At 45.3% G+C, this 15,953-nt stretch overlaps 1 protein-coding gene across 1 annotated transcript; it reads right to left on the bottom strand.

The window, feature by feature from the left end:
- Positions 1–1,028: 1,028 nt before the first annotated feature.
- LOC142750553 (uncharacterized) lies at positions 1,029–3,811 on the bottom strand. The gene is made up of 2 exons (XM_075859551.1): positions 3,676–3,811; positions 1,029–2,434 (listed from the first exon to the last, which is right to left on the bottom strand). The coding sequence occupies exons 1-2, from the start codon at positions 3,809–3,811 to the stop codon at positions 1,029–1,031; spliced, it is 1,542 nt and encodes a 513-aa protein (XP_075715666.1).
- Between the last annotated feature and the right edge of the window lie 12,142 nt (positions 3,812–15,953).

The following is a 15,953-nucleotide window of genomic DNA, read 5'->3' as shown; positions in this document are numbered from 1 at the left end:
CAGTGCTTTTGAGAAAACGGGAACTCAGGCTCTCAATGCATTCCTATGGGAGCCAGAACAAATGCATTGTGAGCCTGAGTTCTGGTTTCCTCAAAAGTACAGTGATTCCAGACCAGGTCAGAATGTGGTCACATGGGCGGCGCTGGACCCAAAAATGATGTGATGCACGGATCGGTAAGTATTTCTGCACACAGCACCCCACTGAAACACCAGTGTACAAATGGAGGGAGAAATGAAAAAAAAATTCAATTGTGGAGGTGCGTCTTTTACCGGAAATTTGGTGGCACTGTTGTTTATGTGGTGTTGTGCTGACGCTGTTCATTGATGGCACTGTTAACGGGGGCACCCTGACTGTGTTGTTAGTTTAGGCACTTAGTTATGGGGCTGTGACATGCATTTATTTACATTGAAAAAAAATTCTAGTCACTGATCCTAGATAATTAAAAAACATACAAGTGTGTGCTTTACATTACGTCCTTGTTCCAAAGGTCCATTGATTTCTGAAGTGGAATATATGTGCGTTAACCAGGATTGCCAACCTGATTCTTTTTTCAGGACGATTTATCCAAAAATCACGGACGGCCAACATTTTTTACGGACGAATTAGTATACCATAATAAATCATAAAGATAAGTCATTTCTATAGCTTTGAAAATCAGCAGCAAGTAATGTAACCTCTGAAATTATTATAATTACAATCCCACATCTGTACAAGTTCCTAAAAATTCTAAAAAATCACGGACACATACATTTTTTTAAATGCAGCCAGTTTTATTACAGGTATCCAATGCCATCAACAAGCTGGAACAAAGATGTCCGTCAATGTGAAGTTAAATATTTTAGGACGTTTTTCCAGCCCAATGGCGTTGCCCAAATCTGATGACCGGTTCCAGGCACTGTGGACATCCGATGGCTCTGGTGTCCCATTCCTTGTAGTGAAAGATGATCACTTTTCTATGGTGGTATTGTGGTCACCTTTTATCTTACAGTTGATGAAAGATCTCACAGTGGCCCACCTACAACCTGATTTATTGACCACAGCGTTTCTTTAGCAGTTCACTCAGTGTGGTCATGAATTCAGTGTGCTCCAGCTTTGGTATTTCCCTCCAGACAACTGGTTCCTGGGCCACAACGTTCTGCAGATCTGCGCTCTGTGCGGTGGTTCTTGCACTTTGCTCTTTCATAGCAGCATGTGCTTTTTGGGCCTCGTTTGTTAGATCTTTTTTCGGTGCGGTGACAAATGCACTCAGGTCTAGCTTCGGAGCAGCTGGTATCTGGGCCATATCATTTTTAATATCTTTCTTCGGTGCAGTTTTAAATGCACTCAGGTCTAGCTTCGGAGCAGCTGGTATCTGGGCCACATAGATTTTTGGATCTTTCTTTGGTGCAGTGGTAAATGCACTCAGGTCTAGCTTCGGAGCAGCTGGTATCTGGACCACATAAATTTTTGGATCTTTCCTTGGTGCAGTGGTAAATGCACTCAGGTCTAGCTTCGGAGCAGCCGGTATCTGGACCACATCAATTTTTGGATCTTTCTTTGGTGCGGTGGTAAATGCACTCATGTCTAGCTTTGGAGCAGCTGGTATCTGGACCACATCAATTTTTGGATCTTTCTTTGGTGCAGTGGTAAATGCACTCAGGTCTAGCTTCGGAGCAGCTGGTATCTGGACCACATCGATTTTTGGATCTTTCTTTGGTGCGGTCATAAATGCACTCAGGTCTAGCTTCGGAGCAGCTGGTATCTGGACCACATCGATATTTGGATCTTTCTTTGGTGCAGTCATAAATGCACTCAGGTCAAGCTTCGGAGCAGCTGGTATCTGGACCACATCGACTTTTATATCTTTCTTTGGTGCGGTGGTAAATGCACTCAGGTCTAGCTTCGGAGCAGCTGGTATTTGGCCCACATCGATTCTTGGATCTTTCTTTGGTGCGGTCATAAATGCACTCAGGTCTAGCTTTGGAGCAGCTGGTATCTGGGCCATATCATCTTTTAGCTTTTCCTTTGGTGAGCTGGTATTTGCAGCTGGCTTTTCCACAACAACTTCCTTTAGCTCATCCTCCATTGGCTGTTGGTGCAATTTGTAGCTGTTTTTCTTACCACAGCATTTCTTTAGGAATTTTAGTGCAGTCATAAATACACTCGGCTCTAGCTTCGGGGCAGCTGGTATGTGGGCCACATTGTTTTTTAGATCCTCGCTCGAAGCTGTGATTTTTACACTCGGCTCTTTCTTCGGAGCAGCCGGCTTCTCCACAACAACTTCCTTTAGCTCGCTCTCTGCTGGGTCCTGACGCACAAATTGGTGCAATTTGTAGATAAAATATATCAGGGCCCCCATCACAGCGAACAGGAAGGCGTCAAATACTGCCACAGCGGTGTAACCAAGGATTTCCTCCAGAGTGGCAGCTGGCAGGGGCACAGTAGGGGTGGTCACTGTCCAGAAATGAATAATAAATAATAGTGAGACTTTACATACAGTATACCAGACGAGGACATTCTAAACATGCTGGGAATTGTAGTTTCACAACAGTTAGGCTCCATGCACACGAACGTGCTTTTGCGGCCGCAAATCTCACGGAAATCCACGGGAAAATTGCGGCCCCATTCATTTCTATGTTCCCATGCACACCACCGTGTTTTCCATAGAAAATAATGGATGCGGCCATGTGCACAGCCCACAATTTGCTGGGCGGCTTGCGGGTGACACTCCGGGGCAGGCCGACCCGAAAATCATGGCCGTGCACATGGCTACGATTGTTTGCATGAGGCCTTAGATAGTCTTAAGTTAGAGACCATTTTTGCAGATCATTGACTTATACTTAGTAACAAAGCCCCCCCCATTTGAAAATTTCCATTACCTGCTGATCTTCTAGTGACCCGACCCTCTAGATCACACGGGGCGACCGTCAGCAAAATCAGTAGCAAAACTCTTACATCCATCATTATCATCTCTTTACTCAAAACCCTCAAATATCTCCAGCACATCCCCCTCATTATATAGTACTGGACAGGGTATTGTGCTGTCACTGGTATTGTGATGTCACCAACAGTGTATTGTGATATCACTGGTATTGTGATGTCACCATCAGTGCAGAGTTCTGATGATGTAATCTGGGCGGGGCCTGAGTGAAGGGCAGTGCATGCAGGGATAATGTGACTGCTCTCATGTTTTTAAAATGTTTTTTCTTGGTTTTATATAAATCACAATAATGATATAATTCTGCAACTTTCTAATATGTTTTTCAAAATCTCTGCTTTCTGGCAGTGAATGGGAGCATTCTTGCTTACATTCAGAGGCTGAAAACCTGTACAGACCTAATATGTTTTAAAGCTGAGGGTTTGTTAGATTTGTAGTCCATTTAGACAATCCTCTATGAGGTAAATACAGCAGCGGCACAAATTTCCCTCCTGTTCTGACCGTTTATTATATTAAGTCAGTGCATGTAAATAAAGAAGGTCTGTAGCTGTGGCTCAGGTCTGTATAATACACAATGCAGCTTCTAAAGAACCTCTTCTTAAAGAGAGAGGGAGTGTTATATGTCAATCATTAGCTGGCACAGAAGAAAGAAACTTCCTGCAAAAGCCAAGTGAGACAGATAGGAAAAGATAGGCAGCGCCAATGTAGCGCCACTGATCTCTTGTAACAGAACCCCCCAAGTATAAATGCACATTACCTGCTGTTCTTCTAGTTACCAGACCTTCTACATCACATGGGGCGACAGTCAGCAAAATAAGCAGCAAAACTCTCACATCCATCATCATCATAATCATCATCTCCTTCTTCAAAACCCTCAACTGTCCCCAGCACATCCTTCACATTATGTAGGGCTGGACAGGGCATTGTGATGTCACTGGTATTGTGATGTCACTAACAGTTCTAGGTTCTGATAATGTTGTCATCTGGGTGGGGCCTGAGTGACAGACCATGTGGGTGGTACCGATGGGTTGAAAAAGCCCCAGGGCTGCCATAGCTATATGCCTATTAGGTTAGAAGCACGGCTTAATAGATTGTCTGTCAGTTTATCACTGACAGACAATAATGCTTTGGTGTACGGACATACCACAGCATTATAATAGCGATCAGAAAATCGCATTGCGTAATCCCCTAGTGGGACAAAATAAAAAAATAATTATTTGAATAAAGTTTATTACAAAAAAGTAAAACTAAATAAAACTATTTTATTCCATGCAAAGTAATTTTGTTTTCAATAGGTGGTGAAAAAAAATACACAGATATGGTATCGCTGCAATTGTAACTACCCTCGTAATAAAATTAACCAGTTATTTAATGTGCACGGATAACCGAAGTAAGAAAAACGTGAAAAACTATGGCAAAATTGATTTTATTTTCCATTTCCTCATTTATTTATTTTTTTAGAAAACCTAATCAATTTATATCTTCCCTGAGAATGGTGCTATTAAAAAAATATAACTCATCCTGCAAAAAACAAGCCCACATGCGACTTAGATGATGGAAAAATAAAAAAGTTAATGGCTCTCTGAATTGAGTGATGCAAAACCATTCCGCCACAATCGGCTCGGTAATGTAGGGGAGTAAACCCTGTAGTAATGAAGTTGTTAAGAAAGATTTCACAGAAAAAGTCTTTTTTTTTTTTCCAGATGAATCCGAAAAATTAGATTCCACTTTTAAAGGGTAACTAAACGTTTGACAAACTTCTGACATGTCATAGTGAGACCCCCACCAATCGCTAAAACAAAATGGCAGAAGCGCAAGTGTGAGCGCTCAGCTGCTTTGTGTCTGTTTGGCTTTTTCCGGAAATCAATGTATCGGAGTACAGGCTCAATAGAAAGTCTTTGAGCCGGTTCACCGATACATAGATCTCCTGAAAAAGCCGAACAGAAACGTAGCGGCTGAGCGCTCACACGAGCGCTCCTGCCATTTTGTTTTAGCGATTGTTGGGGGTCTCAGTGCTGTGACCCCCACCAATCAAAACTTCTGACGTGTCATTATGACACGTCAGAAGTTTCTCAAACGTTTAGTTACCCTTTAAACAGCCAAGTGGTATTGATTGCGTTTATCTTTTAAATTTGTTATTGACGAGTAAATCCCCAAGGTTGGGTGCTCTTTTGGCCACCAAACTTGGGTTAACACCCACTATTTTACGGATTTCTTCACGAAGGGTCAGATGACACCAATTCTTTTAAAGTATTTCCTTCTCAAGGCTACCGAATTTAGTGATTAGACGGGTATGGGTGTTTTGATGTTTTTTGCTATTTTTGCTGCTATAAATCATGTGTACATCTTTTTCGATGAAACTTTATGTATTTTTTCTGATCATTTACATTACATTCACTGGCCAGTGATCCTTTAGGGGGGGTTCTGTGGGAGTCATGTATGCACATTCATGACAACCAGTGAAACAGTGGTCACTAGCCTGTGCTAACTCCCTAACCTCTAACACCCAGGGCCGCACCTGCCATAAAGAGAGCCTGCTGCCTTAGGCGGCGCCACCTAGCTAACAAGGAGGGGGGGGGGTGGCATTTTGTGCACTGTGTTGATCCTAGCGAGGAGCCAGGGACAGGCTGGGCCGGGATTGCGTGGGGGGCAGCAGGACTTATTTAGCAGACGTGCAGCACGATAAGTGCTCATCTGCTACAACACTTCTCTTTTCTGACACTGCACGCAGCACGCACCGCTAGAGAGGAGCAGGTTACCAAAAAGAGCACAGTGGCCTGTGAGTTGTAAAATAGCACTTGATCTTCTGAAAGTCAGGAAACCCAAAGCACGGCCTCCGGACCTACATTCAGCCCTCTGTGCCGCCCAAAATATGTAAGAATGCTCAAGTAGCCATACTGTGGGCTTTTGGTGATCTAGATAAAAGAAGCACAGTTGTAACAAAATTGTGATAACCGAAGACATATAATATAATAAAAGGTCTGAACCTCTGCATCTGTGAGGCCCGCCGTAGCCGCCTCAGTGGCAGCACTGAATCGAAAGGAATGAGTGCCAAACTGATTTGGGGATGCACCGCATAGTACTAGGCACCGTGAAACATTGACACTAAATTGATAGATGGTAAGGGGACTCTTGCGAGAGGTGAGGACAAATGTTGAAGTAGGTCAGGAGTGAACGCACAGGGCAAACCGGGCCTAGGACTGCACATAAAGGTATCCAAACACCAAGTCCAAAATTGTCCGTTTTAGAGCGACGGACCCGTATACGGGCTGTCTCTGTGTTTACCATAACATGTGTGTGAAGCAAGCCACCTATCTTATTCTTAGAGGGGGGTAACAGTTCATTGATGCGGAAGGCTCCAAAGAAAGCCAAGGTAAAAACTAAGTGAAAATAACGTACTCTCATAAGGAGACACGCATACTGTTTCACAGGCAGTAATTAACTGGCACAGCAATATATAAGAGACAGGGCGCCTACATTTCGTTTTTACGTGTGTTTTCTTCCAACCTTTTAAAGCCTGAGTTATTAGGAAACATTTAGTAACATCTTTCCATCCTAATAATTTGAAGTAGAATGAAATCCCCAATAAACGCCTTTGGGCAACTAAACCTGATGCACCTGAAGTATGTACGTAAATCATCCGTAGAAGAGACGTTCCTGCCTTTCACCATATGCAACCATGCCAACCAGGCCTTGTCCAAGTAGCAGGGGCTACAGATGAGCTCACCAGCGACATAAGCTGAGGTCCCTCAACTCCCATCAGTGCTCCAGGCATAGGCGGCTGTTGATCACTGCCTTGTGAAGCAAAGATCGGAACACCTGCCACTGAAAACATGAACAAAGTTAGTGACCACCTTACAAGTAACTTTATATATGGGAGAGTACTGACAAGGTGGAAAAACATAAAACTATTAACGCAAGCTCTGCAGTCCATTACCATCTACCGTTTTGGTTTTTTTACTTACTTTTTTATTTTTTATTTATCCAGGATTCATGAACCAAAATGTGTGCGGCGGCTTCCGTATGAGGGAACTTGTCTGGCCAAACACCCCTCGGGGTTACGCTCACCTGGAGCATTTTGTTTTTCGAATTAGATTTGTAAATTGGACGGGCGCATTGAAACGCTGTATGTGTACCCCCACATGCTGAACATTCGTGCTTGTATTTACACAAGCCTGTATATTTAGTGTCACTCGTTAAATAACAAGCAGGTGCCGGGCCTTCGGACGGCTATTGACCCTTGTGCCAGTACTCCCGAGGAGGCAGCAGCCGTTGCTGAAAAGTGGGTTGTCTTTTGAGACATCATCAGCTGTAACCACACATCTGTGGACTTGAGCCCCCAACCAATATCCGGTTGTAATGTTGAGCGCCGTCTGAAATCCTCATTATAGCGCCACCATGCGGAACCGCCATGTGATTTATATGCACTATATATGCTATCCATATATATATATAAAAAGTTCAGCACACCGTTCCGGGCGTTGTTGGCCCATTACACAGCCCATTACAGAAAAGGCCTGCAACCAATTATTCATGGTTTTTGCAACTCGTGGTTTACGATCATACGGCTTAGCATCAACCACTCTCCTTTCTTTATCTACAGTATGTTGATCAACTGATACCAGTGACGATATATCGATGTATTGATTCTTCCAAATTTTTGTTCTAGTCTTGTTGTCCAGATGAGCCCCCAGGGGACTAATATCGCAGAAAAAAATATCTTTATGCACACCCGCCATTACTGGTGGCGGATTTTTCTCCACTGGTGTAGCCACCGGAGATGATGTAGGAGTGGATTATTTAACCAAAAGCGTTTTAAGTGCTGATACAATCTCAGAACCATTAACCCCAGGTCCCCATGCCCCGTATATGAAAACTCACCAGATCCAGAAGAAACAGTTAGTAATGGAAGGAGCCATTGTCATCAGCTGCTCCTGGGAAGGAGCAGGCCTTACCGGAGATGTTGCAGGATCAGGCCTCGCAGGGGTCCTGGAACGATGTGTAGGCTCCTGCCTCTTACGTTTTTTGAGCGAACCTCTACCAGACTCCTCAGATGCGCTGAAAGACACTTCTGATGTTGAAGGGGAGCGCCATCTTGAGGATCTGGAGCGACCACGTCTCTCCGATACCGTGGAATGGTGTCGGGAGTTGTGCCTACAGTACCCAGTGGATCCATGACGACTACACCTCCTGGATCCCCGGGAGGACAATGAAGAAGATCTATGTCTCCTGGGAGTTCCGCAGGAAGAATGGTCTCTGCTTCTATTGTGGGGATGACAAGCATCAAGTGAACACCTGTCCTAGGCGTAAGAATAAGCAGCCGGAAAACTTCCGCGCCTAAGTGATCATCGGGGAGGTCACTTGGGCGCACAGGTATTTCCCGTAAATATGAAACTTAATAAAATCTTGCTTCCCTTTCAGGTCTCTTTTGGTGGTAGGTCTGCTACCGACAGTGCCTTCGTGGATTCAGGGTCTTCTGCTAATATCATGTCTGTGGAATTTGCTATGTCTTTAGCTATGCCTTTGATTGATTTGCCTAAACATGTCCCGGTAGTGGGTATCGACTCCACTCCTCTTGCTAATGGTTATTTTACACAGCATACCCCTGTTTTTGAACTCCTTGTTGGCTCCATGCATTTGGAGCAGTGCTCTGTACTGTTGATGCAAGGATTATCGTCCGATTTGGTTTTAGGCCTTCCCTGGTTGCAGTTGCATAATCCCACGTTTGACTGGAATACTGGGGAGCTTACCAAATGGGGTAATGAATGCTTGACGTCATGTTTTTCTGTTAATTCTATTTCTCCCCCTGAGGAGGTGAACACGCTACCTGAGTTTGTTCAGGACTTCGCTGATGTTTTCTCTAAGGAGGCCTCCGAAGTGTTACCTCCTCACAGAGAATACGATTGCGCTATCGATTTGGTACCAGGAGCTAAGCTCCCTAAGGGTAGGATATTTAATCTCTCTTGTCCCGAACGTGAAGCCATGAGAGAGTATATCCAGGAATGCCTGGCCAAGGGTTACATTCGCCCCTCTAGTTCTCCAGGAGGTGCTGGCTTCTTCTTCGTAGGGAAGAAGGATGGTGGTCTTAATCCATGCATTGACTACCGTAACTTGAATAAGGTCACTGTAAGGAACCAGTATCCACTTCCTTTGATTTCTGATCTCTTTAATCAGGTTCAGGGGGCCCAATGGTTCTCTAAGTTTGATCTACGAGGGGCGTATAACCTTATCCGCATCAAAGAGGGGGATGAATTGAAGACTGCGTTTAACACGCCCGAAGGTCATTTCGAATACCTCGTCATGCCCTTTGGGTTGTGTAATGCTCCCGCGGTCTTCCAGAATTTCATAAATGAGATTTTAAGAGATTACCTGGGGGTATTTCTTGTAGTGTACCTTGATGACATACTTGTGTTTTCCAAGGACTGGTCCTCCCACATTGAGCATGTCAGGAAGGCGCTCCAGGTCCTCCGGGAAAACAAACTGTTTGCGAAGACCGAAAAATGTGTTTGGGGTGCAGGAGATACCATTTTTGGGTCAAATCCTCACTCTTTATAAATTCCGCATGGATCCTGCCAAGGTCCAGGCTGTGGCGGAGTGGGTCCAACCTGCCTCCTTGAAGGCGTTACAGTGCTTCTTGGGGTTTGCTAATTATTACAGGAGATTTATTGCTAACTTCTCGGTCATCGCTAAGCCTCTTACGGACCTCACTCGCAAAGGTGCTGATCTCCTCCACTGGCCTCCTGAGGCTGTCCAGGCTTTTGAGGTCCTTAAGAAGTGCTTTATCTCTGCCCCGGTGCTGGTTCAGCCCAACCAAATGGAGCCATTTATCGTGGAAGTTGACGCATCCGAGGTGGGAGTGGGGGCTGTCTTGTCCCAGGGTACCAGGTTCCTCACCCATCTCCGTCCCTGTGCCTACTTCTCCAGGAAGCTTTCGCCCACTGAGAGTTACTATGATATTGGCAACCGCAAACTCTTAGCCATTAAATGGGCATTTGAAGAGTGGCGCCACTTCCTGGAGGGGGCTAGGCACCAGGTAACAGTCCTTACCGACCACAAGAATCTGGTTTTCCTAGAATCTGCCCGGAGGCTAAACCCGAGACAAGCTCGATGGGCATTATTTTTTACCAGATTCAACTTTTTGGTTACCTATAGGGCTGGGTCTAAAAATATTAAGGCTGATGCACTGTCGCGTAGCTTCATGGCCAGCCCTCCTTCGGAGGAAGATCCTGCTTGTATTTTGCCTCCAGGTATAATCATTTCCTCTATTGATTCTGATTTAGTCTCTGAAATTGCGGCTGATCAAGGTTCAGCTCCCGGGAACATTCCTGAGAACAAGCTGTTTGTTCCCCTGCAATTCCGGCTAAGGGTACTTAGGGAAAATCATGACTCCGCACTATCTGGTCATCCAGGCATCCTGGGTACCAAGCATCTCATTGCCAGAAACTATTGGTGGCCTGGGTTGCCTAAAGACGTTAAGGCCTACGTCGCCGCTTGTGAGGTTTGTGCTAGGTCCAAGACTCCCAGGTCCCGACCAGCGGGCTTACTACGTTCTTTGCCCATTCCCCAGAGACCTTGGACCCATATCTCCATGGATTTTATCACCGATTTGCCTCCATCTCAAGGCAAGTCGGTGGTGTGGGTTGTAGTAGACCACTTCAGTAAGATGTGCCACTTTGTGCCCCTCAAGAAACTACCCAATGCTAAGACGTTAGCTACCTTGTTTGTCAAACACATCCTGCGTCTCCATGGGGTCCCTGTCAATATTGTTTCTGACAGAGGGGTACAATTTGTTTCATTGTTTTGGAGAGCCTTCTGTAAAAAGATCTGTCCTTCTCCTCTGCCTTCCATCCTGAAACTAATGGCCAAACTGAGAGGACTAATCAGTCTCTAGAACAATATTTAAGGTGTTTTATCTCTGACTGTCAATATGATTGGGTCTCATTCATTCCCCTCGCCGAATTTTCCCTTAATAACCGGGTCAGTAACTCGTCATGGGTCTCCCCCTTTTTCTGTAATTTTGGGTTTAATCCACGGTTCTCCTCCGTTTCACCTGGTAGTTCCAACAATCCCGAGGTAGAGGTCGTTCATCGGGAACTGTGCACAGTCTGGGCCCAGGTTCAGAAGAACCAAGAGGCGTCCCAGAGCATACAAAAAACTCAGGCAGATAGAAGACGTTCTGCTAACCCCTTGTTTATGGTCGGGGATCTGGTGTGGCTATCGTCAAAGAACTTGCACCTTAAAGTCCCGTCCAAGAAGTTTGCTCCCCGGTTTATAGGGCCGTACAAGGTCATTGAAGTCCTCAATCCTGTCTCCTTCTGACTGGAGTTGCCCCCATCTTTTCGAGTACACGACGTGTTTCATGCCTCCCTCCTTAAACGCTGCTCCCCGTCCTTGCCTCCCTCGAGGAAACCTCCTGTCCCTGTTCTCACCCCTGAGGGGGTGGAATTCGAGGTGGCCAAGATTGTGGACAGCAAGATGGTCCAAGGCTCCCTCCAGTACCTGGTCCATTGGAGAGGATACGGGCCTGAGGAGAGGACTTGGGTACCCGCCCGGGATGTTCACGCTGGGGTATTGGTCAGGAGGTTCCACCTTCGTTTCCCCAATAAACCAGGTCCACCTAGAAAGGGTCCGGTGGCCCCTCATAAAAGGGGGGGTACTGTAAAGGTTCTGCCAGGCACAGCTTCTATGTCAACGCCCATAGGTAATCAGTCTGCACCTGCTTCTATGTCTGTGAGACTGACTCCATCTTCCACCACTCAGGATGGCAGGCTTAGGAGTGGGAGAGCCTATCACAGCCTGGCCAGACGGAGCTAGCTCCCGCCCTCTGTCTATTTATACCTGCCTTTCCTGTTCCTCCTTGCTTGTGATTCTTCTCGTTTGGTTTCCTGGCCCTGCTGCAGCTTCTGAACTATTTGACCCTGCTTCATATTGACCCTGGCTTACTGACTACTCTCCTGCTCTGCGTTTGGTACCTCGTACACACCTGGTTTGACTCGGCTTGTTCACTACTCTCCTGCTCTGTGTTTGGTACCTCGTACACTCCTAGTTGGACTCGGCTCGTTCACCACTCTTGTTGCTCACGGTGTTGCCGTGGGCAACGGCCCCATTTCACTTAGCTTCTGTGTACCCTTGTCTGTTTGTCTGTCGTGCACTTATAGAGCGTAGGGACCGTCGCCCAGTTGTACGCTGTCGCCTAGGACGGGCCATGCAAGTAGGCAGGGACTGAGTGGCGGGTAGATTAGGGCTCACCTGTCTGTCTCCCTACCCTGACATTACAATACCAATGTGACACGTGTCCCGAAAAACCAGAGCTCTGTATGAAAGAGTGTTTTCAAATTTATCATACATCCCTTGATTTTTAATCTACTCCAGTTTTACTTACCCTGATGCACTCCGCACAGTTTATCCCCCCTCGTCTTTCCCCTCTGAGCCCTGCTGTGTGCCCAGGCAGCTGTTAACAGCCACATTGAGGGTATTGCCGTACCCATGAGAACACACATTACAGTTTATGGGGTGTATGTCTCCGGTCAAAATGCTCACTACACCTCTAGATGAATGCCTTAAGGGGTGTAGTTTTTAAAACAGGGTCACTTCTTGCAGGTTTCAACTGTACTGGTACCTCAAGGGCTTCTGCATACATGACTTCGCAACAGAAAATCCCCAGTAGGCCAAATGGTGGTCCTTTCCTTCTGAGCCCTCCCATGGGCCCAAACGGCAGTTTATCACCACAAATGGGGTATTGCCGCACTCAGGACAAATTGCGCAACAGAATGGGGTATTTTATTTCTTGTGAAAATAAGACATTTTCAGCCAAAAAAACTACATATTATTGGAAAAAATTAATTTTGTTTTAATTCCCAGCCCAATTCAAATAAGGTCTGTGAAAAAACTATGGGGTCTAAATGGTCACGTTACCCATAAATGAACTCCTTGAGGGGTGTAGTTTCCAAAATAGGGTCACTTCTGGTGGGTTTCCATTGCTTTGATACCTCTGGGGCTCTGCAAATGCGACATGGCACCCGAAAACCAAACCAGCAAAATCTGCACTCCAAAGAACACACAGCGCTCCTTCCCCTCTGAGGCCACCCATGGGCCCAAACGGCAGTTTATCGCCACAAATGGGGTATTGCTGCACTCAGGAGAAATTGGGCAACAAAATGGGGTATTTTGTTAGCTGTGAAAATAAGAAATTTTGATAAAAAATGACATCTTATTAGAAAAAATGACATTTTTTTCATTTCACAGCCCAATTCAAATAGGTGCTGTGAAAAAAACTGTGCGGTCAAAATGGTAACAACAACAATATATGAATTCCTTGAGGGGTGTAGTTTCCAAAATGGGGGTCACTTCTGGTGGGTTTCCATTGCTTTGATACCTCTGGGGCTCTGCAGATGCAACATGGCACCCGAAAACCAATCCAGCAAAATCTGGACTCCAACAAACACATAGCGCTCCTTTCCTTCTGAGCCCTTCCATGGTCCTAAACGGCAGTTTATCACCACAAATGGGGTATTGCCGCACTCAGGACAAATTGGGCAACAAAATGGGATATTTTGTTCCCTGTGAAAATAAGAAATTTTGATCACAAATTACATCTTATTGGAAAAAATTTCATTTTATTTATTTCACAGCCCAATTCAAATAGGTGCTGTGAAAAAACTGTGAGGTCAAAATGATAACAGCAACCATAAATGAATTCATTGAGGGGTGTAGTTTCCAAAATGGGGTCACTTTTTGGGGATTCCTACTGTTTTGGCACCTCAACACCTCTTCAAACCTGGCATGCTGCCTAAAATATATTCTAATAAAAAAGAGGCCCCAAAATGCACTAGGTGCTTCTTTGCTTCTAGGGCTTGTGTTTTAGTCCACGAGCACACTAGAGCCACATGTGGGACATTTCTAAAAACTGCAGAATCTGGACAATACATATTTAGTAGTATTTCTCTGGTAAAACCTTCTGTGTTACAGAAAAAAACTTGAATAAAATTGAAATTCAGCAAGAAAAATTAAATTTGTAAATTTCACCTCCACTTTGCTTTAATTCCTGTGAAATGCCTGGAGGTTTAAAAAAAACTTTCTAAATGCTGTTTTGAATACTTTGAGGGGTCTCGTTTTTAAAATGGGGTGTTTTATGGGGGTTTCTAATATATAGGCCCCTCAAAGCCACTTCAGAACCGAACAGGTACCTTAAAAAAAAGGCTTTTGAAATTGTCTTAAAAATATGAGAAATTGCTGTTTATGTTCTAAGCCTTGTAACGTCCAAGAAAAAGAAAAGAATGTTCAAAACACGATGCCGATCTAAAGTAGACATATGGGAAATGTGACCTAGTAACTATTTTGGGTGGTATAACCGTCTGTTTTACAAGCAGATGCATTTAAATTCTGAAAAATTCTATTTTTTCTAAATTTCCTCTAAATTTTGCAATTTTTCACCAATAAACACTGAATATATCGACCAAATTTTACCACTAACATGAAGCCCAATGTGTCACGAGAAAACGATCTCAGAATCGTTTGGATAGGTTTAAGCATTCCGATGTTATTACCACATAAAGTGAAATATGTCAGATTTGAAAAATGGGCTGTGAGCCTTAAGGCCAAAACTAGGCTGCGTCCTTAAAGAGGCTCTGTCACCAGATTTTGCAACCCCTATCTGCTATTGCAGCAGATAGGCGCTGCAATGTAGATTACAGTAACGTTTTTATTTTTAAAAAACGAGCATTTTTGGCCAAGTTATGACCATTTTTGTATTTATGCAAATGAGGCTTGCAAAAGTACAACTGGGCGTGTTGAAAAGTAAAAGTACAACTGGGCGTGTATTATGTGCGTACATCGGGGCGTTTTTACTACTTTTACTAGCTGGGCGTTGTTTATAGAAGTATCATCCACTTCTCTTCACTGTAATCTACATTGCAGCGCCGATCTGCTGCAATAGCAGATAGGGGCTGCAAAATCTGGTGACAGAGCCTCTTTAAGGGGTTAATAGAACACACAGTCCTCCGAAGTATATCTCAGCAGCATCACATCTCACACAGACGCCATTAACAGTGTGGGCACCAGGTTACACAGGGGACTCATCTGAGGTGCTGGCCGGCTCCATGGCTCCTCTCCCTGTTCTAGTTCAGCTTTTTCCTATTGGCACCTTCTCTGGGGTGGCTTTATCTCTCCCACCAATCCTCTGCTACAGTGATAATCCCCACTCCTCCTGGTTCTGGCTCCTCTCAGCATCCTCCCCCGAGCCTCCTCTCTCCACACGTCTGTGTTTTTCCACAGCACACCCGTTCTGCACTTCCTGTCCAACAGCTCTATACCTTAAGCCACTGGTCCTGCAGTGACACCTAGTGGCTGCTAATAACATGGCAGGCATATACTAAATAACACAGAATGAAAGTACCAACCAACATGAAAGACGCACAGGGAAGACAGTTTAATTTAAACAGGGCAGTATCACCCCCTTACAAGCGCTAGAGGGGTGGGTGGAGCTATGCGCGTGCGCTGCTCAACCGCCAGAAAGGAGGGGACATTAGGTTGCCGGCTTCCACGGCCTCGCCGCGGGTAAGAGAAGGGGCTGGAGTGCTGGGACTAAGACGCTCTGGGGGGCGAGTCTGGCGTGCCGTGCGTCTGCTTCCCGTGGCGTTACTCATTACCTCTGACCATAGGGGAGCAGAGGTGTGAGAGGAGGCGAGTTCCGCGAGAAACTGTTTCAGCCAGCCCTCCCCTCCGGCTAATATACGAGACCTGAGAGCCTCAAGAAGATTCTTATCTTTGGATGCCATGGGAAAGTTCTCTCTGTACAATGCAGGGGATAATCCAAACTCGCCTCCAGGTTTCTCAGAAAGAGGAAGACCATAATGGGCGTGAGCCATATAAGCCCTTTGCTAGTGGGCAGGACACACAGGTACAGCTACTTTCTATTGGCCACAATATGGCCAGTACCATATTCGTTTTGGGACACAGGGGAGACAGCTATTGTTCCTTATGTACATTAGTACAAGAGAGAAGAGGGGGGTGGTACACCCTGTGCTGCAGCTGCCC

Source organism: Rhinoderma darwinii, chromosome 3 (genome assembly GCF_050947455.1).
Source record: "Rhinoderma darwinii isolate aRhiDar2 chromosome 3, aRhiDar2.hap1, whole genome shotgun sequence".
NCBI lineage: Eukaryota > Metazoa > Chordata > Amphibia > Anura > Rhinodermatidae > Rhinoderma > Rhinoderma darwinii.
Note: the sequence above shows the minus strand (reverse complement) of the source record. Positions and strands in the feature narration are given on the sequence as shown.